The 27,197-nt window shown below is 39.5% G+C and overlaps 1 protein-coding gene across 1 annotated transcript in view; it reads left to right on the top strand.

Annotated features, from left to right (window-relative positions):
• Window positions 1-27,197, top strand: part of ROCK1 (Rho associated coiled-coil containing protein kinase 1) — a 1,092,122-nt gene that overhangs the window by 367,791 nt on the left and 697,134 nt on the right. Inside the window, exon 7 of the mRNA XM_053714968.1 lies at window positions 14,573-14,717. Within this exon, the coding sequence (XP_053570943.1) occupies window positions 14,573-14,717 (145 nt within the window). The remainder of the gene's footprint in view (window positions 1-14,572; window positions 14,718-27,197) is intronic.

The raw sequence follows: 27,197 nt of genomic DNA, 5'->3' as shown, positions 1-27,197 counted from the left end.
GATGTTTTCATGCTTTAAATTGCTTGTATTTTCAGCCCCTTTCTTTAATTTTGTCATTGTATTTATTTAATTCTATGGCTGTTAGCACCTAATACACATTTTTTTCATATTGTTCCCACATTAGCCCCACTACTTTTTTTGATAGTTTACACTTAAAATTTGTATTAAGTGATTATGTATTATAGGACAAACTAGTTATGCTATTTAAGTGCCTTAGTTTTACAAGTCATAGGGTAAAAATGTTCTTGGTAATTTGGTATGCAGGTCATTTTACAAGTCATAGGGTAAAAATGTTCTTGATAATTTGGTATGCAGGTCATTTTACAAGTCATAGGGTAAAAATGTTCTTGGTAATTTGGTATGCAGGTCATTTTACAAGTCATAGGGTAAAAATGTTCTTGATAATTTGGTATGCAGGTCATTTTACAAGTCATAGGGTAAAAATGTTCTTGGTAATTTGGTATGCAGGTCATTTTACAAGTCATAGGGTAAAAATGTTCTTGGTAATTTGGTATGCAGGTTATTTTACAAGTCATAGGGTAAAAATGTTCTTTGTAATTTGTCAGGCATTGCATTTTCCAAGTCAGGATAAAAATGTTCTTGGTAATTTGTCAGGCATTGCATTTTACAAGTCATATGGTAATTTGGTATGCACACCATTGCAGTCAAATAGTTAATCTACTCATTCCAAGAAGCTTCTGTTCTATAAGCCATTCACAAAAACATCTACATGACATGTTGACCTATAATATATGATTATGTATTTTACATAAACTAGGGACAGTTTATTTGAATATTCTTATTGTTTAAAAAGATAATCCCTTTTTTACCTATTCCCCAGTTTTGCATAAACAACACTGTTATATACGTTTTACCTCTTTTATTTCCTTCTATTTAAACTTTTGCAGCCTACCCCATTCTCCCAGTACAAACTTGCATTTAAGCCAATTAGTGCTAGTACCTACATAACTCAAGAAGGATATTCTCTACGACTAGGAGAAGACAAAGTTTCCTAAGAGCTCTATAAAACCACCTCACACATACCTTTGTTTTTACTTTACGTCCTCTGGAGGTGGTTGTAGTGTGAAGATGTGCATTTGATTCTTCAGAAAGAGGGGTTTTCAGTCTATATTCAGGCCCCGCTTTCCTCTGAGTACAGTGCTTGTCAAAGGGATGTTTATGGGGTATGGTTAATGATTCTTTTTTGATCTCATGGGAAATCTTTCATAAACCCTCTATAGTTGGTTGCAAGTACCTGTCTTTTGCCTCCCTTTATGGATCTACAATATACTCCTATTCCTTAACTTCTGCTGATATGTTTTAGTACTGGTTTGGCTGTCTGCTACTTGTTTGATAGATGAGTGTCTATTGGTAAGTAACTTTTTTATTAACATTTAGACACTCATTTAGCTATGTTTTGGGCACTTTTTATATTTGTTAATATATTTGCTAATATATATGGCCCTAGGATTGTTGATTTACACTATTCCTTGGCTGTTTTGCGCTAGTCTGCTTTTTTGACGCACTTAGTTATTTGTGTGTCGGCCTCTGATTTACGTGCATCAGGGTTGCGCACGTCGGGTTAATGCTTGTCGGGTGAGCGCACTTTCCTTTAGTCTTTCTATAGTTTACCCAGACACCAGTTTTACCCGCCTGTAGGTTTAGGCATGTCGAGTTTGCGAACGCCCGCTTGGTTATGCTTCAGTAGGCTTTTGGAGCTTAAAATCCTCATTTCTGTCCACTGATTTGATGTTAATATCTTCTGCTTTGTTTTGCAGTTTGGCTTAGTGTGCATTGTACCTGTGACTCTTATTTTGTAAAGCTACTTAGGAGGCGGTAAGTGGTTTCCATTACTCAAGAGCTTTTATGGCGGTTTTAGTGTTTGTTGCATTGTTTTGCCATATGCTATAATAGAGCTGCTGGATTCTGTCCCTAAATTTACCCTAAGAAACTAAGTCTCCTTAACACCTTTCTACCATTATTAGGTGTGCTTATTGTAAGAGAGCTAAAGTACCTTCTCCAGCTTATTTATGTGTCTCATGTATAGATTTGTTAATGCAATCAGACCAATCTAGTGCTGTTTCTTCGGGTACTGATGCACCCACGTTTTGATCATTGCAGGATAATACTGATGTAGTGTCTCCTAGAATGATTTTTTTTTTATCAAGGTGGCAGTTTTTGAAGCATTAGCTTCCAAGTTTTTTTAGAGTTCCAACTTTAAAATGGAGACTATTCAGTCTATTTTGCCTTTCATTCATCAAGGACAGTTTATGTTCACAATAGATTTAAATAGTGATTACCTACATATACCAATTCATCACTTTGAGTTTCTAGGGTTTGCTTTTGTTTGTTGCTCTACTGTTTGGTCTTGCTATAGCTCTAAGAAGGTTCTGGGGGCTTGTTTATCTGTAATCAGAGGTCAGGGATTAGCTGTGTTTCATTATCTGGACATTATTTTGGTTTAGAGCAGCAAAAACTAATTGATATATTCGATAATAATAGATTATGAAAATAGTTGTTAAAGAATCTCATAATTGATTAGTTGGTTTGCATTTAGTTGGTCTGTGTACAGCACCAACTGCTTCACTCCAATGAGCTCCTGCACATGGTTTTGTGTGTTATGGTTATGTCCTTAGCCTAAAGGACGTCTACAGACATTTACTTTTTCAGAATAGTATAAGTTTACAACTACTCCTATTTTATTTCTGGGTTGCCCATAAGCCAGGAGTTAGATTGTTTATATTAAATCAGGTGATTTGGGACTATGCTTTGCATGATATAATGCCAAGCTTGATTGCACTAGATTGATCGGATTTGTTATTTGATTTAGTCCTTTTCACTTAAGACTTTTTTTTTTTTTTTAAATTAATTAAAATGTTTACCAAAGTCAACATCTAAGTATATACCTCATTTTAAAGTGATGGTAAACTATGATAAAGTGAAACATGCGATTGGATAGAAATAAAAAAAAAAGGACTTTCATTCATGAAACCGCTGTAATCTGTAATTATTGTGAAATATTTTATATTTATATCGTTCAATTTCACCTCAGTTCCTCCACCCGTACATTCGCCGCTATTGATTTTCAGAGTCATGTGTTTTTATCTTACAATCAAAATCCCAGCCAGCTGGCCACTGTGAAATACCCAAACACGCCCTTCGTTAGCTCAGCGCATGCGCTTCATGTTAAATCGCATACTGATAGTCTGATAACGTATAAAGAATGTAACCCATGCGCAAAGCTAAGTTTAAAAACCAAGATGCCCATAGAATGACATAGAGAGCGGGTGGTACCGCTCTCTACGTCTGATCATAAACAGATGCCGGGGGTGGAGCAAAAAGCGTTAACGGTAAGTAAGTTCTATTTAAAATTCTACTCAACCCTTTGAGCTACAAAAAATTAAAACTAACGATTTAGGTGGTAATGACTAAAACTATGAGAATTTAATTTTATATTTCACTAAATTTACCATCACTTTAAGTGTGGACTAGATATTTTTCCCCTGACCTTATAGCTGGTTATTTATCATTGCATATAGATATTCCAGATATATTTATATTAGAATGAAATCTTTGGTTGAGAATTAACATAGATAAATATCCCACCTTGGTGATATTGGCAAAACCCTACTTATGCATCCCAAGCACCTCAACACCATGTGAGCGCCTCTTCTCTGCTGCAGACAAAATAGCTTTGCAAAAAGAGACCCGTCTCAGCCAGAAACGTGGTCATGTTGTCATTTTTACATTTGAATGCAAAGTTTCTGAGAGAGTGAATAACAGAATTTTATAAACAGTGATAGTCTACCTCTGTAGTTCTACCTCTTTTCAAACAGTTAGTGTGTTTTTTTTTGTTTTTTTTTTCTTGAGTATAAAAATGTGTTCTTCGGCCGGTTACAAAATTGGACAAACAGTTGTGTTAATGTAAAGTTTTAGTCTGAAGTTTATATTTATTATACTCAGTATATGGATTTTATTTTAAATATCGGATTATTTTTTTAATCCGATTAGTCGATTAATCGAAAAATAACCGGCTGATTAATCGATTATGAAAATGATCGTTAGTTGCAGCCCTATTTTGGTTCTAGCTCCATCTTTACATTTAGCAGAATCTCACACTAACGGACTGTTAGTTTCTTTGTTAACATGCGGCTAGATTACGAGTTTTGCGTTAAGATGAAAAAGCAGCGATAACAGGTCCTAACGCTGCTTTTTCACTACCGCTGCTATTACGAGTCTTGCAGGTTTAGGGGAACCGCACACTTCTTTGGCGCTTACCGCAAAAACGACTTACGTAAACTTTGTAAAGCCTTTTTTCTATGGGACTTCCATATTACAAGTCTGCCCTGGGAGGCCAAAAAGTGAGTGGTACACCCTCTACCTCCAAGATCCCTAACGCATTCTAAAGTCAGTAGTTAAAAGTTTTATGGTACAACGCCGTAGCATAAAACTCCTAACTAAAGTGCTAAAAAGTACACTAACACCCATAAACGATCTATTAACCCCTAAACCGAGGCCCTCCCGCATCGCAAACACTTTAATAACATTTTTAACCCCAATTTTGCCGCTACGGGACATCACCGCCACTAGAATAAACATATTAACCCCTAAACCGCCGCACTCCCGCCTTGCAAACACTAGTTAAATATTATTAACCCTTAATCTGCTGCCCCTAACATTGCCGCCACCTACATTATTCTTATTAACCCCCTAATCTGCCGCTCTGGACACCGCCACCTACATTATACTTATTAACCCCTAATCTGCTGCCCCCAACATCGCCGACACCATACCTTATATTTATTAACCCCTAATCTGCCGCCCCCAACGTCGCCGACACTATATTACATTTATTAACCCCTAAACCTAAGTCTAACCCTAACACTCCCTAACTTAAATATAATTTAAATAAATCTAAATAAAATTACCATCATTAACTAAATTATTCCTATTTAAACTAAATACTTACCTATAAAATAAACCCTAAACTAGCTACAATATAACTAATAGTTACATTGTAACTAGCTTAGGGTTTATTTTTATTTTACAGGCAAGTTTGTATTTACTTTAACTAGGTAGAATCTTTACTAAATAGTTAACTATTTAATAACTACCTAGCTAAAATAAATACAAAAGTACCTGTAAATAAAACCTAACCTAAGTTACACTAACACGTAACACTACACTACAATTAAATAAATGACCTAAATTAAATACAATTAAATTAAATACAATTAGCTAAAGTACAAAAACAAACACTAAATTACAGAAAATAAAAAACAAATTACAGATCTTTAAACTAATTACACCTAATCTAATAGCCCTATCATAATAAAAAAGCCCCCCCCAAAATAAAAAAACCCCTAGCTTAAACTAAACTATCAATAGCCCTTAAAGGGGCCTTTTGCGGGGCATTGCCCCAAAGTAATCAGCTCTTTTACCTGTAAAAAAAAAAAAAAAAAATACAAACAACCCCCTCAACAGTAAAACCCACCACCCACACAACCAACCCCCCAAATAAAATACTAACTAAAAAACCTAAGCTCCCCATTGCCCTGAAAAGGGCATTTGGATGGGCATTGAACTTAAAAGGGCATTTAGCTCTATTGCAGCCCAAAGCCCTAACCTAAAAAATAAACCCACCCAATACATCCTTAAAAAAACCTAACACTAACCCCCTGAAGATCGACTTACAGTTCTGAAGACCGGACATCCTCAAGGAAGCGGCAGAAGTCTTCATCCAAGCTGGGCGAAGTGGTCATCCAGACGGCATCTTCTATCTTCATCCATCCGACGTGGAGCGGGTACATCTTCAAGAAATCCGACGCGGAGCATCCTCTTCATCCGGAGTCTTCTTACCGAATGGCGGTTCCTTTATATGACGTCATCCAAGATGGCATCCCTAAGATTCCAATTGGCTGATAGAATTCTATCAGCCAATCGGAATTAAGGTAGAAAAAGTCCTAGCTGCAGGTAAGTGAGCGGTGAGTAAAAACTGCTCGTTAGCACCGCATAGCTTCTAACGCAAAACTCGTAATCTGGCCGATGGTTTGTAGATCAAATTTGCTAAAGCGTACTTTAGTTCCTCAGACAAAGGTAACTTTTTTCCACTGTTGCTTTTTGTATGGAAGCATCAGATGCTATTCTGTTTGCTTGTTTTCATATGAGACCACTTCAGCACTGTATCCTTTGATAGTGGTGCAGGGATCATACTTTGTTGTCTCAGAGGATTTTTCTAGAATTCAAAACAAGATGGTCTCTTCCTTGGTTGCTGGATCACCTGCCTATTTTGCAGGGACCTTCTTTTACTCGTCCTATTTCGTCTGTGTTTACTACAGATGTAAATCTTTCAGGATTGGGGATTGTTTTAGGGTGTGAGAGTATGGAGTTTGGGCTCCTTGGGAGCCAAGGTTGCCTATATACATCTTAGAACTTTGTGTAATTTTCAGAGCTGTTCAAAATTGTCCTTACTAAAAGGAGAAACTTTTCCTCTGGTTCCGTTCAGACAGATTTCACAGCAGTGGCGGATATCCATCAAAGGGGGTCTCCTTTAAACATGAGGGAAGTTTTTCGAATTCTTCTTTTGGGCAAAGACCAAATGCTGTCTAATTTCAGCAGTCCACATCCCAGGGGTGTTTCCATTGAAAGCAGATTTTTTTCAGTCATTACTTCCTTCATCCAGGGGAATGGTCTCTTATTCCGGAAGTGTTCAATTAGATTGTAGATCTTTAGGGTCTTCCGGAGATGGATTTGATGGCCTCTCAGTTGAACATTAAGCTTCCCATGTACTTTGCAAGGTCGAGGGAATCTCAGGTGGAGTTTGTAGATGCCCTGATAGCTCCACGGTCCTTTCAGCTGGCCTATGTGGTTCCTCCTCTTCCTAGACTAGTTTCCAAAATCAGGCAGGAGACTTAATCAGTGATTCTAATTGCTCAAGCTTGGTCCCGCAAAATCGGTTTGGCGGATCTGGTTCAGATGTCCTATTGCCTTCCTTGGCCTCTTCCTCTAAGGCCGGATCTTTTTTGCCAAGGTCCTTTTTCTCTATCTGGATCTGAAATCTCTTAACTAGATGGCATGGAGATTGAATGGTTTGTTCTTAGGCATAGGGTTTTTCTCCAACATAGGTGTGTCCGGTCCACGGCGTCATCCTTACTTGTGGGATATTCTCTTCCCCAACAGGAAATGGCAAAGAGCCCAGCAAAGCTGGTCACATGATCCCTCCTAGGCTCCGCCTTCCCCAGTCATTCTCTTTGCCGTTGCACAGGCAACATCTCCACGGAGATGGTTAAGAGTTTTTTGGTGTTAAATGTAGTTTTATTCTTCAATCAAGAGTTTGTTATTTTAAAATAGTGCTGGTATGTACTATTTACTCCTGAAACAGAAAAAAGGATGAGATTTCAGTTTGTAAGAGGAAGATGATTTTAGCAACCGTTACTAAAATCGATGGCTGTTTCCACACAGGACTGTTGAGATGAAGTAACTTCAGTTGGGGGAAACAGTGTGCAGACTTTGCTGCTTGAAGTATGACACATTTCTAACAAGACTTGGTAATGCTGGAAGCTGTCATTTTCCCTATGGGATCCGGTAGCATTTTTATTAATAAGAATAAAGGGCTTCACAAGGGCTTTAAAGACTGGTAGACATTTTCTGGGCTAAAACGATTAATTTATAAGCATTTTTAATAGTTTATAGCTTGAGGAGTTATTTATTCTTGGGAATTAGTTAAAAAAGTACGGCAGGCCACTGTATTTGGACACCTTTTTCACTGGGGGCCTTCTCTAATCATAGGCAGAGCCTCATTTTCCGCGCCACTAATCAGCGCAGTTGTTTTTGGGAAGCAAGGCATGCAGATGCATGTGTGAGGAGCTCAGATACACAGAAAAAGCTTACTGAAGGCGTCATTTGGTATCGTATTCCCCTCTGGGCTTGGTTGGGTCTCAGCAAAGCAGATACCAGGGACTGTATAGGGGGTTAAATATAGAAAACGGCTCCGTTCCGTTATTTTAAGAGTAAAGCTTTCAGAATTTGGTGTGCAATACTTTTAAGGCTTTTAAGACACTGTGGTGAAATTTTGGTGAATTAGTGAACAATTCCTTAATACTTTTTCACATATTCAGTAATAAAGTGTGTTCAGTTTAAAATTTAAAGTGACAGTAACGGTTTTATTTTAAAACGTTTTTTGTACTTTGTTATCAGTTTATGCCTGTTTAACATGTCTGAACTATCAGATAGACTATGTTCTGTATGTGAGGAAGCCAAGGTTCCCTTCTCATTTAAATAGATGTGATGTTTGTGACAACAATTTAGAGAAAATGATGCCCGAAGATGATTCCGTCAAGTGAGGGGAGTAAGCATGGTACTGCATCATCCCCTCCTTCGTCTACGCCAGTCTTGCCCACACAGGAGGCCCCTAGTACATCTAGTGCGCCAATACTCCTTACTATGCAACAATTAACGGCTGTAATGGATAATTCTATCAAAAACATTTTAGCCAAAATGCCCACTTATCAGCGAAAGCGCGACTGCTCTGTTTTAGAAAATACTGAAGAGCATGAGGACGCTGATGATAATGGTTCTGACATGCCCCTACACCAGTCTGAAGGGGCCAGGGAGGTTTTGTCTGAGGGAGAAATTTCAGATTCAGGGAAAATTTCTCAACAAGCTGAACCTGATGTTATTACATTCAAATTTAAATTGGAACATCTCCGCGCTCTGCTTAAGGAGGTGTTGTCTACTCTGGATGATTGTGACAATTTGGTCATTCCAGAGAAATTATGTAAGATGGACAAGTTCCTAGAGGTCCCGGTGCCCTCCGAAGCTTTTCCTATACCCAAGCGGGTGGCGGATATTGTAAACAAAGAATGGGAAAGACCCGGCATACCTTTTGTCCCTCCCCCTATATTTAAGAAATTGTTTCCTATGGTCGACCCCAGAAAGGACTTATGGCAGACAGTCCCCAAGGTCGAGGGGGCGGTTTCTACTCTAAACAAACGCACTACTATCCCTATAGAAGATAGTTGTGCTTTCAAAGATCCTATGGATAAAAAATTAGAGGGTTTGCTTAAAAAGATGTTTGTTCAGCAAGGTTACCTTCTACAACCAATTTCATGCATTGTTCCTGTCACTACAGCAGCGTGTTTCTGGTTCGATGAACTAGAAAAGTCGCTCGATAAAGAATCTTATAAACGCCCAGTCGCCCAAATTTTGATGTCTTGCCCTCCGGGAAGGTGGATCTTATCTGAGGGCTCAGGCGGATAAAGTTTTCGGCTGTATAGCCTTCCTGATTCAACTGCGCCACATTCTCAAGATGGCGGACGGCTCCTTAGTGCAGCAGCTGAATCTGGGGTTATAGTGCACCCTCAAAACCCGATGTTGCTCTTTAATTGCACCCCGATGGGTACTCCGCTGTTCAGATCTGCCTCTGTAGATATTAAAGGGGCCCTATGCCCAAATAGCCAGTTTTATCCTCAGTTTAGCACGGAGCTAAGGAATTACACTTCCATCCTCGTTCAGCTCCAAGCTCCGCCCCTAAATTCTCAAATTTGAGGAAACCCAAGAGCTATATCAAATTCCAAGTAAAGATAGTTTTCATTTTATACAAGCAAAACATTACTTAAAATCATTTATCCAAAAGGATCCAGATTTATTTTTTAAAAATCATCCACTTTTAGACCATCCTAAAATTAAGTTGAGGCCACTTTCAGTTATTTATGAAACACTTTTATCTGCACTGGAGCCAAGGCAGCTAGAGGAATTATACAGCAAATGGGAAAAAAAAACTAACTATTTGCAGGGAAGATAAAACTATACAAACTAGTCTGGGGAGCATTTATAAACTGGATAGTTCAATGGCTATGAGAGAATCACATTTTAGGCTTATGCACCAAGATTATTTAACCCCCAAAAGAGTTCAGAAATGGAACAAAGAAATAGAGAACAAATGTATAAAATGCTCTAAAAATAACCCAGATTTACTTCACATGATATATGAATGCCCTAAACAGTTACAGCTTTGGTTAAGAGTACATAGTTGCCAACATTTCAAAAAAAATTCCAGGGACACTTTGTAGCAGAGCAAGCAAGCGGTTTACTGGAGTATTGACGACCTATTGTTAAACTGCTCCGTCCACTCATTTCTGCAATCAAAACACACCCATTTGATAGTAATAGTATAATTTAGATGTATCCATAATTTATTATACAGATTACAGCACCAAGCTCTTACACCTACCCAGTCTCTGGAACACATTCTGGGCATATTCTGGGCATATGGTTATTTTTACAACACGGCATCAAAATTAGGCAGACAAATAATATGTGAACCCATTCAATAATAATAACAATATTCCATTAGGAATTAATTATATTTGAATAATACAGTATATCTATCAATTTAGCGAGATATATATATATATATATATATATATATATATATATATATATATATGCTCAAAAAACAAAGTATTGCAGTATGCAGTGATACCTTTTTTATTGGACTAACATAATATTTAAAAGACAAGCTTTCAAGAGTTTTCCTCTCTTTCTCAGGTCTAAAGCAATACTGATCATTCTGATATAGATACACATCACATACAACAAATGGAAGGGAGGGGGGGTGAGAGGGGGGTCATAAAAGCAGAGAATGTGTCTGAAGGAGAAAATAGCTGAGAATAGCCAGAAAGAGTAAATAAAGAGAGGAGAGTAAATAGGCCAGATGAGAGGAAAAACAAAAGGAAAAAGAAACCAATATAGGACAATAAGATGAGAGATTATAGAAAGTTATGGTAGTGTGTGAGAAAGCCAGAGTCTACATTAAGTCCTTCATTTCTGGTATTGAAATGTGTGATCATTTTCATCTCAAACGTCTTTCGTTCATGAGAGTCTTTGAAATTCCCTTTAAGAATTTTAATCCTGAGGTTAAGGATGGAGGGACCAGTCAATTTCAGAGGACCCCACACTCAAAAAATATTTCCTGAACCCCCCATACTAGCATTCAAACAACCGCCTAACCTGAGACAGAGATTGGTCCGCAGCAAATTAACCACAGAACAGAAGCATACACAGAATGGCACTGCACGATGCAACAAATCACTCTGCAAACTGTGACAACAACACAGCCAGACACAACAACGCGTCATACAATATTAAAGGATCCTATTCGTGCTCATCTGCTAATGTGGTGTACATGATACAGTGTACAGCGTGTGACAGAGGTTGCTACGTTGGAGAAACTGGCCTAAAGCTGCATCTCAGAATGAATCTACACAGACACTCGATCAAAAACCACAAGGAAAATGAATATTGTACCCTGTTGGTCATCACTTCACCCAGACTGGTCACTCCATCCTTAACCTCAGAATTAAAATTCTTAAAGGGAATTTCAAAGACTCTCATGAACGAAAGACGTTTGAGATGAAAATGATCACACATTTCAATACCAGAAATGAAGGATTTAATGTAGATTCTGGCTTTCTCACACACTACCATAACTTTCTATAATCTCTCATTTTATTGTCCTATATTGGTTTCTTTTTCCTTTTGTTTTTCCTCTCATCTGGCCTATTTACTCTCCTCTGTTTATTTAATCTTTCTGGCTATTCTCCGCTATTTTCTCCTTCAGACACATTCTCTGCTTTTATGACCCCCCTCTCACCCCCCTCCCTTCCATTTGTTGTATGTGATGTGTATCTATATCAGAATGATCAGTATTGCTTTAGACCTGAGGAAGAGAGGAAAACTCTCGAAAGCTTGTCTTTTAAATATTATGTTAGTCCAATAAAAAAGGTATCACTGCATACTGCAATACTTTGTTTTTTGAGCATCTATCTACTGGACTAACACGGCTACTCCAATCTGATATATGTATGTATATATATATATATATATATATATATATATATATATATATATCCCTCGGTTTACGCCGGGGTTAGGTTCCAGAAGGAATGGTTGTAAATTGAAACCCAGTTTATAATGTAAGTCAATGGGAAGTAAGGGAGATAGGTTCCAGGCCCCTCTCAGAATTGTCATAAGTAACACCTAATACATTATTTTTAAAGCTTTGAAATGAAGACTTTAAATGCTAAACAGCCAATTATAAACCTAATAAATAATCACACAACACAGTATATATGATTAAACTAAGTTAAATGAACAAAAACATTTGCTAAGCAGCATTATAAACCTAATAAAATAATCACAACACAGACTTCACTTGCATTTTTCTGCAAACAGTTCTTTCTATGCATTCCAATCTGGACTGATTTATAGACAGGAAGATCTTGTTCCTTTGAAATCTGCTCGATAGCTCAGGTCTGGTTCAACTGATTAATTTCAGCTTGCTTGGCTTTGCTGCAACACAAGCGGACAGCTCCACCTACTGGCTATTTTAATAAATGCACTGCTTCTCAATAGCAGTCACATGACTGGAAAAAAGGTTGTTATTCTGAAACGGTGTAAATTGAACCGTTGTAAAACGAGGGCCACCTGTGTGTATGTATATATATATACTATATATATATATATATATATATATATATATATGTTCCAATTAGCACGTGTTCCAGCACTCCAGCTTCAAGTAGTAAATTTCAGCACTTGGGTGCAATTCTCAAGGGGGTATAAATAAGATCTGAAGAAAGGAGGGCACTCTCAGGATTTGTGTAAATTTGAATGTTTAGCAATACAACTTAGTTTATTGTGTTTGATAACAACATTTGTAAGTCAACGTTTCGGCTTGCGTAGAAGCCTTCATCAGGACAAGTATAAACCTTTGCTCAGTATGCAACACCGCATGAAACACACACACACCAAATGTTGGGCAAAAGAGGCAGCATTTCCAGGGACAAAAAAAATCCAGGGACATACAACAAAATCCATGGACTATCCCTGGAAATCAGGGACTGTTGGCAACTATGAGAGTAGGATTTTGGTTATCGCGTATTCTCAAAATAAAGATTGTAATATCCTTACCAACTCCCCCCCTTTGGGGAGGGAACAGGAGATTTGTACAAAAAGTGATCTTGAAAACAAGATCATTGATCTTTAAACATTGGATCAACAACAAACCCCCAAATGTTAACCAACTTAAGAAGGCACTGATGAAAGAAGCAATGCTGGAAGCATATGACTATAAGAGGTTTAGCTCAAGCAAAATGGATAAATTTACCAGCATATGGGGAACTTTTATTGAGTCTATGGGAGAAGGTTATGCAAAACAAATTAACCGGATTATAAAAATCTGTAAGACTTAAGAAATTTTTCTTCGGAGTTGGAGGAGGGAGGGAGAGGGGGAGGTTTGGAGGAGGGACAGCAACAATATAAGAACTTTCTTCCTTTCCCCCCCCCCCCTTTTTTTTTTTTTATTCTTCTTTTCTTTGCATTTCCCTTGCTGAGTGCAGACAGTATTTGAGGTAACCCCTTAGGCAATATTAGATGCATGATTAAGGGAATGGCTCCCGAAACGTTGCATTTGTTTGTACCTCAATACATTTCTAAGTTTTCCTATAATCTTTTGGTGCTGTGGAATCTTGTTTTGTTATGCAATATTAGGCCTAGGGATAAAGATCAATACACAAGGAACGAGTATGATAGTACATTTTTCTATGTAAATTCTGTATGTTGCTACGAAAATTAGCACTTTTTGGAATTTTGTATTGTTAAAAATAAATAAATTAAAAAAAAAAAAATGCCACCCTTTGTGCCTCACTACCCGTTGACTACACAGCTTGGATATTAGTTCCCAAGAGTAATGGATTGTGGGCTCGCACCACCTTTGAAAAAGCAGAAATGTAAGCTTAGGAGCAGGCCCATTTTTTTGTTGAGCACCATGAGTAGCAGCTTCTAAGCTTACATTCCTGCTCCCCCCCCCCTAAAGATACCAAGAGAACGAAAAAAATGATTATAGGAGTAAATTTAGAAAGTTGCTTAAAATTGCATGCTCTATCTGAATCATGAAAGAAAAAAAAATTGATACTTAAGGGATGATTGGTTTTAATATACAATGTACATTATGCTTAGCTCTTACAACTTTACACCAGTGCCATGCACAAAACAACGCTGCAACTCTTACTTCAACCTCACTGGCAGCAACCACCTCCCCATCGCCACTACCACTAAACATCACTTGATAATTGTGCACAACTAACTAGAATGAGGAATGTGCTGCATAACTGATCCCCCCACCCTTTTATTCCTCTCCTACCCTACCGACCACTAAAATTTATTTCCTTACGCTTTATTACTGAATGTGCTGTGTGCCTACGTGTCCCCCCCCTGTTCACCTTACTCTTCCCCGCCTTTGTAATGACAGGCCACAAAATAGGGCTGCAGCTCGCATGTGGCCCATGAGAGTTGCCTTTTGGCCTTCATTGCTGTAAATAATGAAAAAATAAAAAAAAAATAACATAACATTTTACGTCTGTTTTGAGCATGCCATATTATGAAACCTTATTACTAGGCCAGTCTGGCAGCAAATAGTTTGACTGACTATATTGTCTCTTTACTCATATTTAGTATAATGTATTACAAAAGTCGTAATCTTACCTTGTTTTGATTTACTATGGTCTTATAGGAAGGAATGGTACGATGTGACACTGCTGTCGGAACCCCTGATTATATTTCTCCAGAGGTTTTAAAATCACAGGGAGGTGATGGCTACTATGGAAGAGAATGTGATTGGTGGTCGGTTGGAGTCTTTTTGTACGAAATGCTTGTAGGTGAGCATAATGTAATTCTGTTATTAGGGCGGTTAAATGTGTTTTAACAAAACAAATGTAGAAAGTTTTATGTTTCAATGTTGCATAAAAATACAAAGTATTATGTAATGAACATGTTGTAAAATAATTGCTTACTGATTCAGGAGATAATTCTTTAACAATAGGTTTATGTTAAGCCACCACTTGTAGAATAGAGAAACTTCTGTCTGCTTCAGTTTTTGTTGATGAATGTAGAAAGCTTTGCGGTTTTCATACTTTTCATTTCTTTTACTACAGCATCAATTCCTTTCAGCTTATTTTCATAGCTCTAACAATTTTCTGTTCCTTTCATTCAATGTACAAAATTAGGGATGCACCGAAATTTCGGCCGCAGAAAGTTTCGGCCGAAAATGGCATTTTTGGCTATTTCGTTTTTCGTTTTTTTTTGCCTGTTAGTTTCGGTAAAATTATTGTGTAGCATATTTCAAATTTGATGCTAGCCTAGAGCTGCTGTTTAAGTTTATTACTTCACTTACTGTTATGCATATAATGAGTTTTCTAGGACTATACTTTATTTTGATAATTGGTAAAAAAAAAAACCTGTTAAATATGATTGTTACATAGAACTAAATAAAGAATAATACAGTATATTGATATTTATAATTGTTTTAAGTAGGGATGCACCAAAATTTGGGTCGCAGAAACATTTTGGTCGAAAATGGCATTATTTTTTGCCTGTTTTTTTTTTCTTGGTAAAATTATTGTGTAGCATATTATTGTTTTAAGATATTTTTGTCCAATTTTAGTGTGCTACTTTCAATAAAAGGGTGGGCTTTTTTTATTGGCTCTAATTATGCAAAAAAAAAAACTAAAAAAAAAATAATTTGAAAATAATTTGAAAAAATACATTTTCGGTATCTGTTTCGGTTTTCGGCCAAGTGCATCCTGGATTTTCGGTTTCGGTCCAGAATTTCCATTTCGGTGCATCACTATACAAAATCCTACCTTTCCTCCCCTTGTAGAGTTTTTTTGGTATAGAGCTCCTAATTATTAGTATTATTATTGGTTATTTGTAGAGCGCTAACAGACTCATTCATACTCTTAAACAATTCAGTTATTTATTTAGTCTCCTTTTTAAAGACTATGGGGTTAATTACAATCTTGTGCTTGTTTTTGGCAGAGAACAATTTCTAAACATCGACCTGTATTGTCAGTGAGGTTTTCCATAGATCACAATCCTAAAATGTTTTTGCTCTTAATATCTATGGCACTGTACATTTTTTACAAATTTATGTTGTTTATCCAGAAACTACATGTTTTAGATTAAATGGACATGAAACGCAAAAAAAAAATTAATCAGATTTTGAGAGTCCACAAGCATGTGGGAATATTCCCCTCCTAACCACTAGGAGGAGGCAAAAGACACCAACTTGCCAGAGCTTTAAATCCCTCTCACTTTCCCTTATCCTCTGGTCATTTTATTTTGCCTTCTTATTGAGGAGTGAGCTGAAAATGTAAAATCTACTCATTGTTTGAAGGTGGATCATCTGAGACCCGTATCCTCCTCACAGTAACCTTTCATTTAGAGGAGAAGACAAGGAGTTATCAGCCAGGCAGTGAAATGTCTTTTCCTAGTGAGAAATGTCAGAGACCTCCCAGGTAAAATGTGGACTGTGTCTACAGTGAGCTTCTCCTGTGTATCTACAGCCCTCCTCCGGTGAAATGTGGACTTTTCCAGCAATCCTCTGGGTTGTACATGTTGTTACTAACTCAGATCCTTAGCATCATGCTCGCACTGCTTAGGATTGGCTCGTCTGCTGGAAGCTGCACCTGAGGTAAGCCCAGTAGATGGAGGTGCTGATTGGCAAGCACCTGCACCTTACAAGTTCACTGGCTATTAGTATGGTCACATGCTTCACATAGTCTGGGGGCATATATTATACACCATACACCTTATACTAGCAGTTTCCATGATTTTTTTAAGCCCTTAAAAAAACTTTGTTTTCTTCTTAATATAAGGAGAGTCCACGGCTTCATTCCTTACTGTTGGGAAATACTGAACCTGGCCACCCGGAGGAGGCAAAGACACCCCAGCCAAAGGCTTAAATACCTCTCCCACTTCCCCCATCCCCCAGTCATCCTTTGCCTTTTCGTCACAGGAGGATAGAAGAGAAATGTCAGAAAATTTCAGAGTTTTTTCTCAGGAGGGATATATGCCTTTCGTTATGGGACTGGAGTTTTAAGTAGTCTTGTCAGCCTCTCAGTGAGAGCATTGACGAAAGTTAGGGTCTGGAGATGCAGGGAGAGTCTTTCTTTGAACCCATCCAGACTGCCTGCTAACAGCTCCTTAAGCAACCAGTGTTGATGAGTTTCACTGTCTGCTTTCTTCACTCAAGTCCATGTCAGGAGCGATGCTACAAGACTGTCACACTTGAGAGGCTGTGTTTCTGTTCCGCAGCACGAATTCTGTTAAGATCGTTTCAATGTTTACTTATGTTGAAATTGCTGAAGACAGGGTCACAGTGTGGCTCCTTTTATCTTTATAGAATCATGGGTTAATATCTCCTGAGGGAGGTTATTGAACAGTTGGGATTAATCAAATGTGTTTCTTTGATTTATGCTGCTTTATGTGTGAGATTTGTTTTTGGGCTCATAGACTGTTGGCACACTTTTTCTCATAGCAGGGGCAGTCCTGCCTTACGCACCACGTGACCGGGTGTGGTCACACTTCCGTTTTCTCTTTCCTGACCGAGCTAACTGTCGCTTCTTCTCTGGTTGCCTGGGTCTAGGAGGTAGTGAGTGCCCCAGTCATTGGGGTTATATAGGTGCCGTTTTTGTGAGAATGAAATGCTTGAGGGTACTCTCTCTATTCCTAATAGTAATACCTGTCTATATTGTGAGGAGGCCTTGGTGTGCCCGTCCTCTCAACTATGTTCCATATGCATCAACATGGTTATTATGACTAAGAAGGTTAACCCCTTTAGTACGACTGAGCCGTCCACCTCTGAGGACTCACCGTCCCGTGAGGTACATACCCATCAATCATCTCTATTCTCACATGCAGCTTCCCGTACCACGCCTGATTCTCCGTCTGGAGGGAGCCTTTTACCATCAGACTTTACCGTGCAGTTAAAGACGGCGGTGTCTGAGGCCCTTAGTGCTCTACCCCGCCCTGCTAAGCACAAGCGAAAGGTTAAACATAGCTCTCTGGCCCATGGGACATCCAGTGATTTACTTGATTTGTCTGCTTTTCAAGTTTCCTAGGATGGGTCACATTCTAAGTCTTCTGAGGGTGACATTTTTGGATCAGAGTCTGCTACCTCTAGGCCTCTGGCTGCGGAGGAGCGAGCCTTTAGATTTAAGATTGAACACCTACGTTTTCTTCTAAAGGAGGTTCTGTCGACATTAGAGGTTCCAGAGGCTAAGTGGCCTGATGAATCTTTGATCCCTAAATTAGACATACTGTACGAGGAAAGGGTAGCACCGTTAACGTTTCCTGTACCTGTAAAAATAAAGAATATTAAAAATGAATGGGATAGTATTGGATCTTCCTTTTCCCCTTTGTCTGCCTTTAAAAAATTATTCCCGGTCCCGGACTCTCAGCTGGAGTTGCGGGGTTCCATCCCTAAGGTGGATGGTGCTATCTCCACGTTGGCTAAGGGTACTACTAAACCCTCTTGAGGATAGCTCCTCTTTCTGAGAGCCGATGGATAAGAAAATGGTAACTTTTCTCCGGAAAATGTTTCAGCATACAGGATATTTATTTTAACCGGCAGCAGCTGTTGCCTCGGTTGCTGGAGCTGCGGCCTACTGGTGCGACTCCTTAGAGGAATTGATCGAGGTGGAGGGTCCCCTCAACGTTATCCAATAAAGAATTAAGGCTTTGAGAATTGCTAATTCCTTTATTTGTGATGCAAACATGCAGATTTTTCGCCTGAATGCTAAATTCTCAGTGCAGAACTCAGTCTGACTGAAGTCCTGGTCTGCGGACATGACTTCTATGTCTAGACTACTTTCCCTCCCTTTTAAGGGAAACATTTTATTTGGTCCAGGCCTGGACTCCATTATTTCCACGGTTACAGGGGGCAAAGGTGCCTTCCTACCGCAGGATAAAAAGAACAAATTTAAGGGACAAGAATCTAATTTTCGTTCCTTTTGTTCTGGAATGTCCCAACGTCAGCAGTCTTCCTCTAAGCCCGAGCAAACCAAGAGCACTTGAAAGCTGGCTCAATCCTGGAATAAATCCAAGCAGAACAAGAAGCCCACCAAGAACAAGTCGTCATGAAGGGGTAGCCCCCGATCCAAAGCTGGATTGTGTAGGGGGCGGACTATCGCTGTTTGTAGACACTTGGTCCAGGGATGTGCAGGATCCGTGGGTCCTGGAGGTCATAGCTCAGGGATACAAGATAGGTTTCAAATTTCATCCACCCAAGGGCAGATTTCTCCTCTCAAGCCTGTCTTTAAACCAGAAAAGAGGGAAGCCTTTCTGGGGTGCAAGCAGGATCTGTGCTCCTTAGGGGTAGGGGTCGTTGTCCAGGTTCCTATCGCAGAAATGGGTTTGGGATACTACTCAAACCTTTTTGTGGTCCCAAAGAAGGAGGGAACTTTACGCCCAATTCTGGTCCTAAAGTGCTTAAAGGGACACTGAACCCAAATTTTTTCTTTTGTAATTCAGAAAGAACATGCAATTTTAAACAACTTTCTAATTTACTCCTATTATCAATTTTTCTTCGTTCTCTTGCTATCATTATTTGAAAAAGAAGACATCTAAGCTTTTTTTTGGTTTTAGTACTCTGGACAGCACTTTTTTATTGGTGGATGAATTTATCCACCAATCAGCAAGGACAACCCAGGTTGTTCACCAAAAATGGGCCGGCATCTAAACTTACATTCTTGCATTTCAAATAAAGATACCAAGAGAATGAAGAAAAATTGATAATAGGAGTAAATTAGAAAGTTGCTTAAAATTTCATGCTCAATCTGAATCACGAAAGAAATTTTTTGGGTACAGTGTCCCTTTAAGTTTCTAAATGTCCCCTCATTCAAGATGGAGACAATAGGGTCCATTCTTCCTCTAGTTCAGGAAGGACAGTTCATGACCGCTATAGATCTGAAGGATGCCTACCTTAAAGTTCCAATCCACAGGGACCACTTCCAGTTCCTAAGGTTTGTGTTCCTGGATCAGCACTTCCAGTTCATTGCACTTCCGTTTGGTCTAGCTACGGCCCCAAAAATCTTTACAAAGGTTCTTGGAGCTCTCCTGGCCATCGCCAGAACCCAAGGTATAGCAGTAGCTCCCTTCTTGGACGACATTCTGGTTCAAGCACCATCCTTTCGTCTAGCAGAGAACCGTTTGGTATCTCTTCTCTCTCTTCTTCGATCACATAGATAGAAGATAAACTTAGAGAAGAGTTCTCATTCCAAGCACCAGGGTAGAATTCCTGGGTACTATAATAGATTCAATATCCATGAGGATATTTCTAACCAACCAGAGAACGGTGCAAGCTAGCTTTGGCGTGCCTTGCCTTCGGGACCTCCTTAAGGCCATCTATGGCTCAGTGTATGGAGGTAATTGGTCTCATGTGTCCAGCATGGACATAATTCCTTTTGCCAGTTTCCATCTCAGACCGCTACAGCTGTGCATGCTGAGGCAGTGGAACGGCGATCATTCAGATCTGTCTCAACAGATTTCCCTGGACAGTGGGTCAAGAGAATCTCTCTTGGTGGTTCTGTCCAGATCTGTCCCGAGGGACATCCTTTCTCAGAGGGCCTGTGGTCTCAGGAGGAACGCTTCCTCCTGATCAACATTTTGTAACTTCGAACAATCTACAATGCTCTGAAGGCTTGGCCTCTTCTGGGTTTGTCCCGGTTTATCAGATTCCAATCAGACAATATAACTTGGGTGGCTTACATCAACCATAAGGGGGGGAACGAGAAGCTCCCTAACGATGAGGGAAGTATCTCGGATTCTGGAGTGGGCAGATGCCCACCGCTGTTCTCTGTCAGCGATCCACATTCTGGGTGTGGACAACTGGGAAGCGGATTTTCTCAGCAGATAATCCTTTCATTCGGGGGAAATGCTCTCTCCATCCCGGAGTGTTTGCGGAGATATGCTACAGGTGGGGGACGCCGGAGATAGATCTCATGGCGTCTTGTCTCAATACCAAACTACCTAGATATGGGTCGAGGTCCAGGGATCCTCAGGAGGAGCTAATAGATGCATTTGCGGTGCCTTGGAGGTTCAATCTAATCTACCTTTTTCTGTCGTTACCACTCCTTCCTCGTGTAGTGGCCCGCATCAAGCAGGAGCAGGTGTCAGTAATAACGATTGCTCCATTGTGGCCGCGAAGGATGGGGTTCGCGGACCTAGTGAGGATGTCATCTTCTACTTAATGGAAGTTACCTAGTTGCAGGAATCTGCTGGAACAAGGTCCTTTTGTTCATCAAAATATAGATTCTCTAAAGGCTGACTGCGTGGAGATTGAGAGCTTAGTCCTAGCCAAGAGAGGTTTTTCTGAGAGTTATTGATACTCTCATTCAAGCTCGTAAGCCGGTTACTCGTCACATCTATCATAAGGTGTGGAGAACCTACTTATTCTGGTGTGAATAGCGTGGATTTCCCTGGCATAAGGTTAAGGTTGCCAGGATTCTGTTGTTTCTCCAGGATGGTCTGGAGAAGGGTCTTTCGGCCAGTTCCCTGAGAGGAAAGATTTCGGCCTTGTCTGTTTTACTGCACAAGAGGCTCTCTGAGCTTCCAGATGTTCAGTCTTTTGTTAAGGCTCTGATTAGGATCAGACCTGGGTTCAGATCTTTGGCTCCCCCTTGGAGTCTGAATCTGGTTCTAAAGGTTTTGTAACCGGCTCCGTTTGAGTCTATGCATGAAATTGATATTAAGAAGTTGTCCTGTAAAGTTCTCTTTCTACTGGCTATTGCTTTGGCGCGCAGAGTATCTGAAATTGCCACCTTGCAATGTGAGCCTCCTTATCTGGTGTTCCATTCGGATAAGGCTGTCCTACGTACTAAGTTAGGGTTCCTCCCTAACATCATGTCAGACCGCAACATCAATCAAGAGATTGTGGTCCCTTCTTTATGTCCTAATCCTTCTTCTTCAAAGTAACGTTTACTTCATAATTTGGACGTGGTTCGTGCCTTGAAGTTTTATCTTCAAGCTAATAAGGATTTTCAACAAACTTCATCCTTTTTTTGTGGCATATTCTGGGAAGCATAGGGGTCAGAAGTCTTATCCGCTTAGCTTACTAAACAGCGGGACATAGACCTCCTCAGAGAATTACAGCTCATTCTACTAGGGCAGTGGCTTCATCTTGGGCCTTTGAGAACGAGGTCTCTATGGATCAGATTTGTAAGGCGGCTTCCTGGTTCTCCTTACACAGTTTTTCTAATTTCTAAAAGTTTGATGTTTTTGCTTCTGATGAAGCAGCCTTCGGGAAAAAGATTTTGCAGGATGTGGTGCCCTCAGATTTGGGTCCGCCTCTATTTTTGTCCCTCCCGTTCTCATTCAGTGTCCTCTAGAGCTTGGGTATAAGTTTCCCAACAGAAAGGAATGAAGCCTTGGACTCTCCTTATATTAAGAAGGAAGACATAAATTATGCTTACCAGATAATTTAATTTCCTTCTGTATAAGGAGAGTCCACAGCTCCCGCTCGTGTTTCTCCGATGGACAGCCCCCTAAATTTTGTGTTTTCTTCTGGCACCTTTTATACCCTGATATTGCTTTTACTGTTCCTTGTTCCCTCGGCAGAATGACTGGGGGATAGGGGAAGTGGGAGAGGTATTTAAGCCTTTGGCTGGGGTGTCTTTGCCTCCTCCTGGTGGCCAGGTTCAGTATTTCCTAACAGTAAGTTGGCTGGGGTGTCTTTGACTCCTCCTGGTGGCCAGGTTCAGTATTTCCCAACAGTAAGGAATGAAGCCGCAGACTCTCCTTATACAGAAGGAAATGAAATTATCTGGTAAGCATAATTTATGTTTTTTTGAGGTAGCTGTTGTTATAAACTTAGTGCAGTCGGTTTAGCGTGTTAAGAAGTTTCGCCTGAACTATGCAGTATGTTTCATCTCCGCCATTGAACAAGCTACTGAGCTGTTGTTCGTTCCTGGTAGTGCGCTTCTCTTTCTGTATGTATTTGGTTCCTAATTAAGCCTGTTATTAAATCATTATTTTCCACTTTGGGACTTCAATTTGGTGTTAATGATTCTGCAGGTTTCTCCATTTTAGCCTATGCATAAGGTAGACAAAAAGCTTCCCTTGAAACACCTTTCTACTATTGGGTATGCTTATTGTAAAAAAGCTGAGCTGCTTTCTCTAGCTCATATATGTGACTCATGTTTAGATCTTTTAATGCAATCTGACCAACCTAATGCTGTTCTTTCTGTTAGTTCATTACAGGCAAATGCAATTGATTTTTTTCCTAATGTAGAAAACCTTATCAAGGCTGTAGTTTCTGAGATGCTAGCTGCTCTCCCGCCTTCAAACAAACGTAAAAGTATTTTTTCAGAATTTACCTTATACTAGTGCTATGTGTCCTGAATCCAGTGATACTGTTATGTCTTCAGAGGTTAACATTTCCTCTGGTGACGAGGAGTCTTCATCTTCTATTTTCTCTCTTTTTTTTTATTTTTGTTTAACAAATTCGTTTTTAATTACTTTAGGAGTTAAAGATCCTTCAGTTTTTAAGACTGTTGTTAAACTCCCTGAGGTTTTCCCTGTTCTCGATGCTGTCTCTGACATGATTTCTAGGGAATGTTCTAAGCCAGATAGTTCATTTAATCATTCTGCAAGGTTTAACATTTTATATCATTTACCTGCTAATGTTAAATTGTGGGTTACTGTTCCTAAGGTTGATGGGGCCATTTCCACTATGGCTACTCGTACTACTATTTCTTTGGAAGACTTCTCTTAAGGACCTGTTGAATAGGAAATTGTCGTTTCATAGAAGGGCCTTTTTACAAGCAGGCTATTTACTTAGGCCAGCCATTTCTATAGCTGATGTGGCTGCTGCTTCAACTTTCTGGTTATCCAGTCTTTCAGAACAGTGTTTTGGTGACCCTGTCAGTTAAAATCTTTTGGGTTTACTTAAAAATGCAAATACTTTATTTATGATGCTGTATTTGATATTATGAACACTAATATCAAAAGGATGGCTTTGGCAATCCTTGGGCCCTATGGCTTAAATCCTAGTCTTCCGACATGGTGTCAAAATCCAGATTATTGTCTTTCTTTTCAGGAAAATGAATTGTTTTGTCCCGATTTAGATTCTGTAATATCTACTTTTGCTGGAGGTAAAGGGTCTTTCTTTCATACAGGTGAGGAGAGTCCACAATCCATTACTCATGGGTATTACTCTTCTCTACCACTAGGAGGAGGCAAAGTTACCCAAACCTCAATGACTCTGTAAAACCCCTCCCACCTTACGCATACCTCATTCTTTACCCCACTGGAGGAGGTTGAAAAATGAAGATGTGCATGTGTTCTTGAGAGAAAGGGGTTTTCAGTTTATGTTGAGGCCCGGTTCCCCTCAGAGTACAGTGCTTGTCAGCGGAGGATGTATTTGGGACTATGGCTTATGATCCAATGGTTTTACCTCATGGGAAATCCTTCATAGGCACTCTGTAATCAGTCACAGGGACATGTCTTCTGCCTCCCTTTAGAGATCTACATTATGCTCCTATTCTATATCCTCTTCGGATGTGTTTCAGTACTGGTTTGGCTGTCTGCTACTTTTTTAATAGTAAACAAGTGTCTATTATAGAGACACTCATTTAGCTTCATTATCGGCACTTTTAAATGTTTAAAAGTTTTTCTATATATGTACTTATACATGGCCCTGGAACAGATCCTTCACAATTCCCTTACTTTGTGTGCTGCGTTTTTTGGCACACTTTTTTTTTTGCGTGTTGACTGTCTTTGCGCTTCAGGATTGTGCATGTCGGGTTTACACTCTTCAGTTTAGCGCACCTCCCTTAGTCTGTTATGTGCTGTCGGGTTACCGCGCTTCTTTTGTTTTCCGCATGTCAGGATTGCTCTTGTCAGGTTTACGCTCTTTGGGTTAACACATAACCCTTAGTCTGTTTTTCTGCACGTTAGTATTCGCACGTCGGGTTAAAGCACAGCTATGCGTGCATCAGGTTTTTGGAGCTTTTTCTCACGTTTATCTGTAGTTTGGCATGCGTTTTCAAGCACTGTTTTTCCTCAGCTCAGCATTGTTTAAAGCTACTTAGATGGGGGTAAATGTTTTTCTTTGCTCTAGAGCTTTTTATTAAGGGATTTACTAGTGCTTATTGCATTGCTACATGCTATAAAGGAGCATCAGGTTTCTGTCCCTAAATATGTCCAAGGAGCTGAGTCTCCTGATCACCTTTCTATTATTTATAGGTGTGCATTTTTGGGGCTCATGTTTAGATTTTGTTAATGCATACAGACCAGGGGCGTATTACTGGATAGGCCAACAAGGCTAGTGCCTAGAGCGGCAGATTTTGGGGGGTGGCACTTTTTCACTGCACTTAGTATTCTCTGCTTTAGAAAAAAAAAATTACTTTCAACTGGCGGCTTACCGCCGAGCGTCACGTGACCGGCTTTTCGCCGTGGTCATTTGACGTTTTTAACCAGCCAGCTGAGCTTACACTATCTGCCGCACATATCTTGAGGGAGTCACGCATGTGCGCACGTGATCTCCCAGGCTAGGCGGCAACGCAACAGGGATTAGGTCAGGTGAGACTGTGAGAGTCAGGAGGAGAGGAGACTGATTCAGTGGAGTGGCAGAGCCAGTGAGAACTGGAGCGGAGGCCTGGAGGCAGCGGAGAACATACTCAGGTAGGGTCAGATCATGGACTGGTCTGAAGGACATCTTAGTTTTGTTGAGTATAGGAGAGCGCCCTTATTGCTAGTTTCACTTTAAGGCAGCACAGCAGCAGGGTCACATATCGACAGTCAGTATGTCTACAACAGTAACTCTTTGTGCAGCTGAGACTGTGTAGTTACTTCACTGTGTGCACAGCTGTCAGGCAGGCCAGTGTCATGTCATGGGATATCATTGTCAGTTAACTTCATGACTGTTAGACTGTGTGTTTGAGCTGCCATTCCGTTGTCTCTTTTCTTGCTCATTAACCATTTCATTGTTTTTGTGAATAAAAAAAGATTAGTTACTAATGTTTATTTGCAATTGCAGCACTTGTATTGTTTACACTACAGAGACAGACTGAGATTGTACTATGAAGTAGTCAGATTAGAATAAATAAAAAAAGGGCTCAGATCAGAATATCAGTTTACAAACTATCACATCGATCTGACTAAGTATAAATAAATTGACTAATATTGGACTAAGGCACAGAGTCACTCGTCAGACTTGTCACTCAGTTATCCTCCTCCTATTTGTTCTAAAGTTGGTTTCAAAGCTGAGGAACAGCCAGTTTCCACTTTTTTTTATTTGTTTAAGAAACTAATTAGCTATTTTTTTTATTGAATTAGGATCATTCACAATACTTGACTTTTTGGGCTGATTATTTGTTTTTCTACTTACAAAGGTGATACAGAGATAGTGATAACATTAAGTGGAATTTATTTTTGAAATAAATAGCAGTTAATGTATGCAATAATGCAAGCCACTGTTTATTGTATATACATCTGGTATTGTTTACATTAATACAAATATGAATTTGAAATTGTTAAGAAGTGCAGCATTAAAGGCTCATTTAGTGTATATTTTTAATGCAGAAAAATTAACATGGGCTGAGCCTGTGTTTCATCTCACTTTTTACAAACCCTGGCTGGTGAACATTTTATTTTGAAAATGCAGATAAAAAAAGGGGGGGGGGGTGCTCTGAGCTCACTATTGTGTCTCCAGATGATGAAGTTTTCTTGGAGTATGAGAATTCCTTATCTGAAGTTGAACCTGGTATTTCCTCTTTTTTATTCAAAGTTGAACACATTTGTTCTTGTTCAAAAGAGCTCTTGATTACTTTAGGGGTTAAAGATCCTAAAGTTTCTAGTTAAATTCAGTTTTTTTTAAGGACTGTTCTGGTGCCTAATGCTGTCTCTGACATGTTTGCTAGGGAATGTCTCTTAATCCTTTTGCAAGGTTTTAAAAAATTGTATCCTTTACTGGCAGCCAATCTAGAGTTATGGGATATATTTCCCAAAGTGGATTGGGCTGTATCTATTCTGGTTAAACGTATGTGATATTCCTTTTAGGATTATCCCCTCCCTCCTAATTAACTTTCCTTTATAGGGCAGTAACTTTCAACACTCATTGCCTGAATATTGAAGCTCACAGTTACGTTTGCTTCCTTGTGCCATTCCTACTTGCTAATTGTAGATACAGCTGATTCCCTTGAGGATTTTCTACCTGACATCGTCTTCAGATTCATACGCATCCGGATCTACATCCTCAGCGTTCCGGAAACCAAGCCGCGCACACACAGCTTCTCACCGCCATCGGCGGTCACTGCTTAGCTCTGCTCTTATCGGATCTTTGTGGGGTATTGTATGTT

This window comes from Bombina bombina, chromosome 5 (assembly GCF_027579735.1).
Source record: "Bombina bombina isolate aBomBom1 chromosome 5, aBomBom1.pri, whole genome shotgun sequence".
NCBI lineage: Eukaryota > Metazoa > Chordata > Amphibia > Anura > Bombinatoridae > Bombina > Bombina bombina.
The sequence above is the reverse complement of the archived record's forward strand: the minus strand, read 5'-3'. Positions and strand labels throughout refer to the sequence as shown.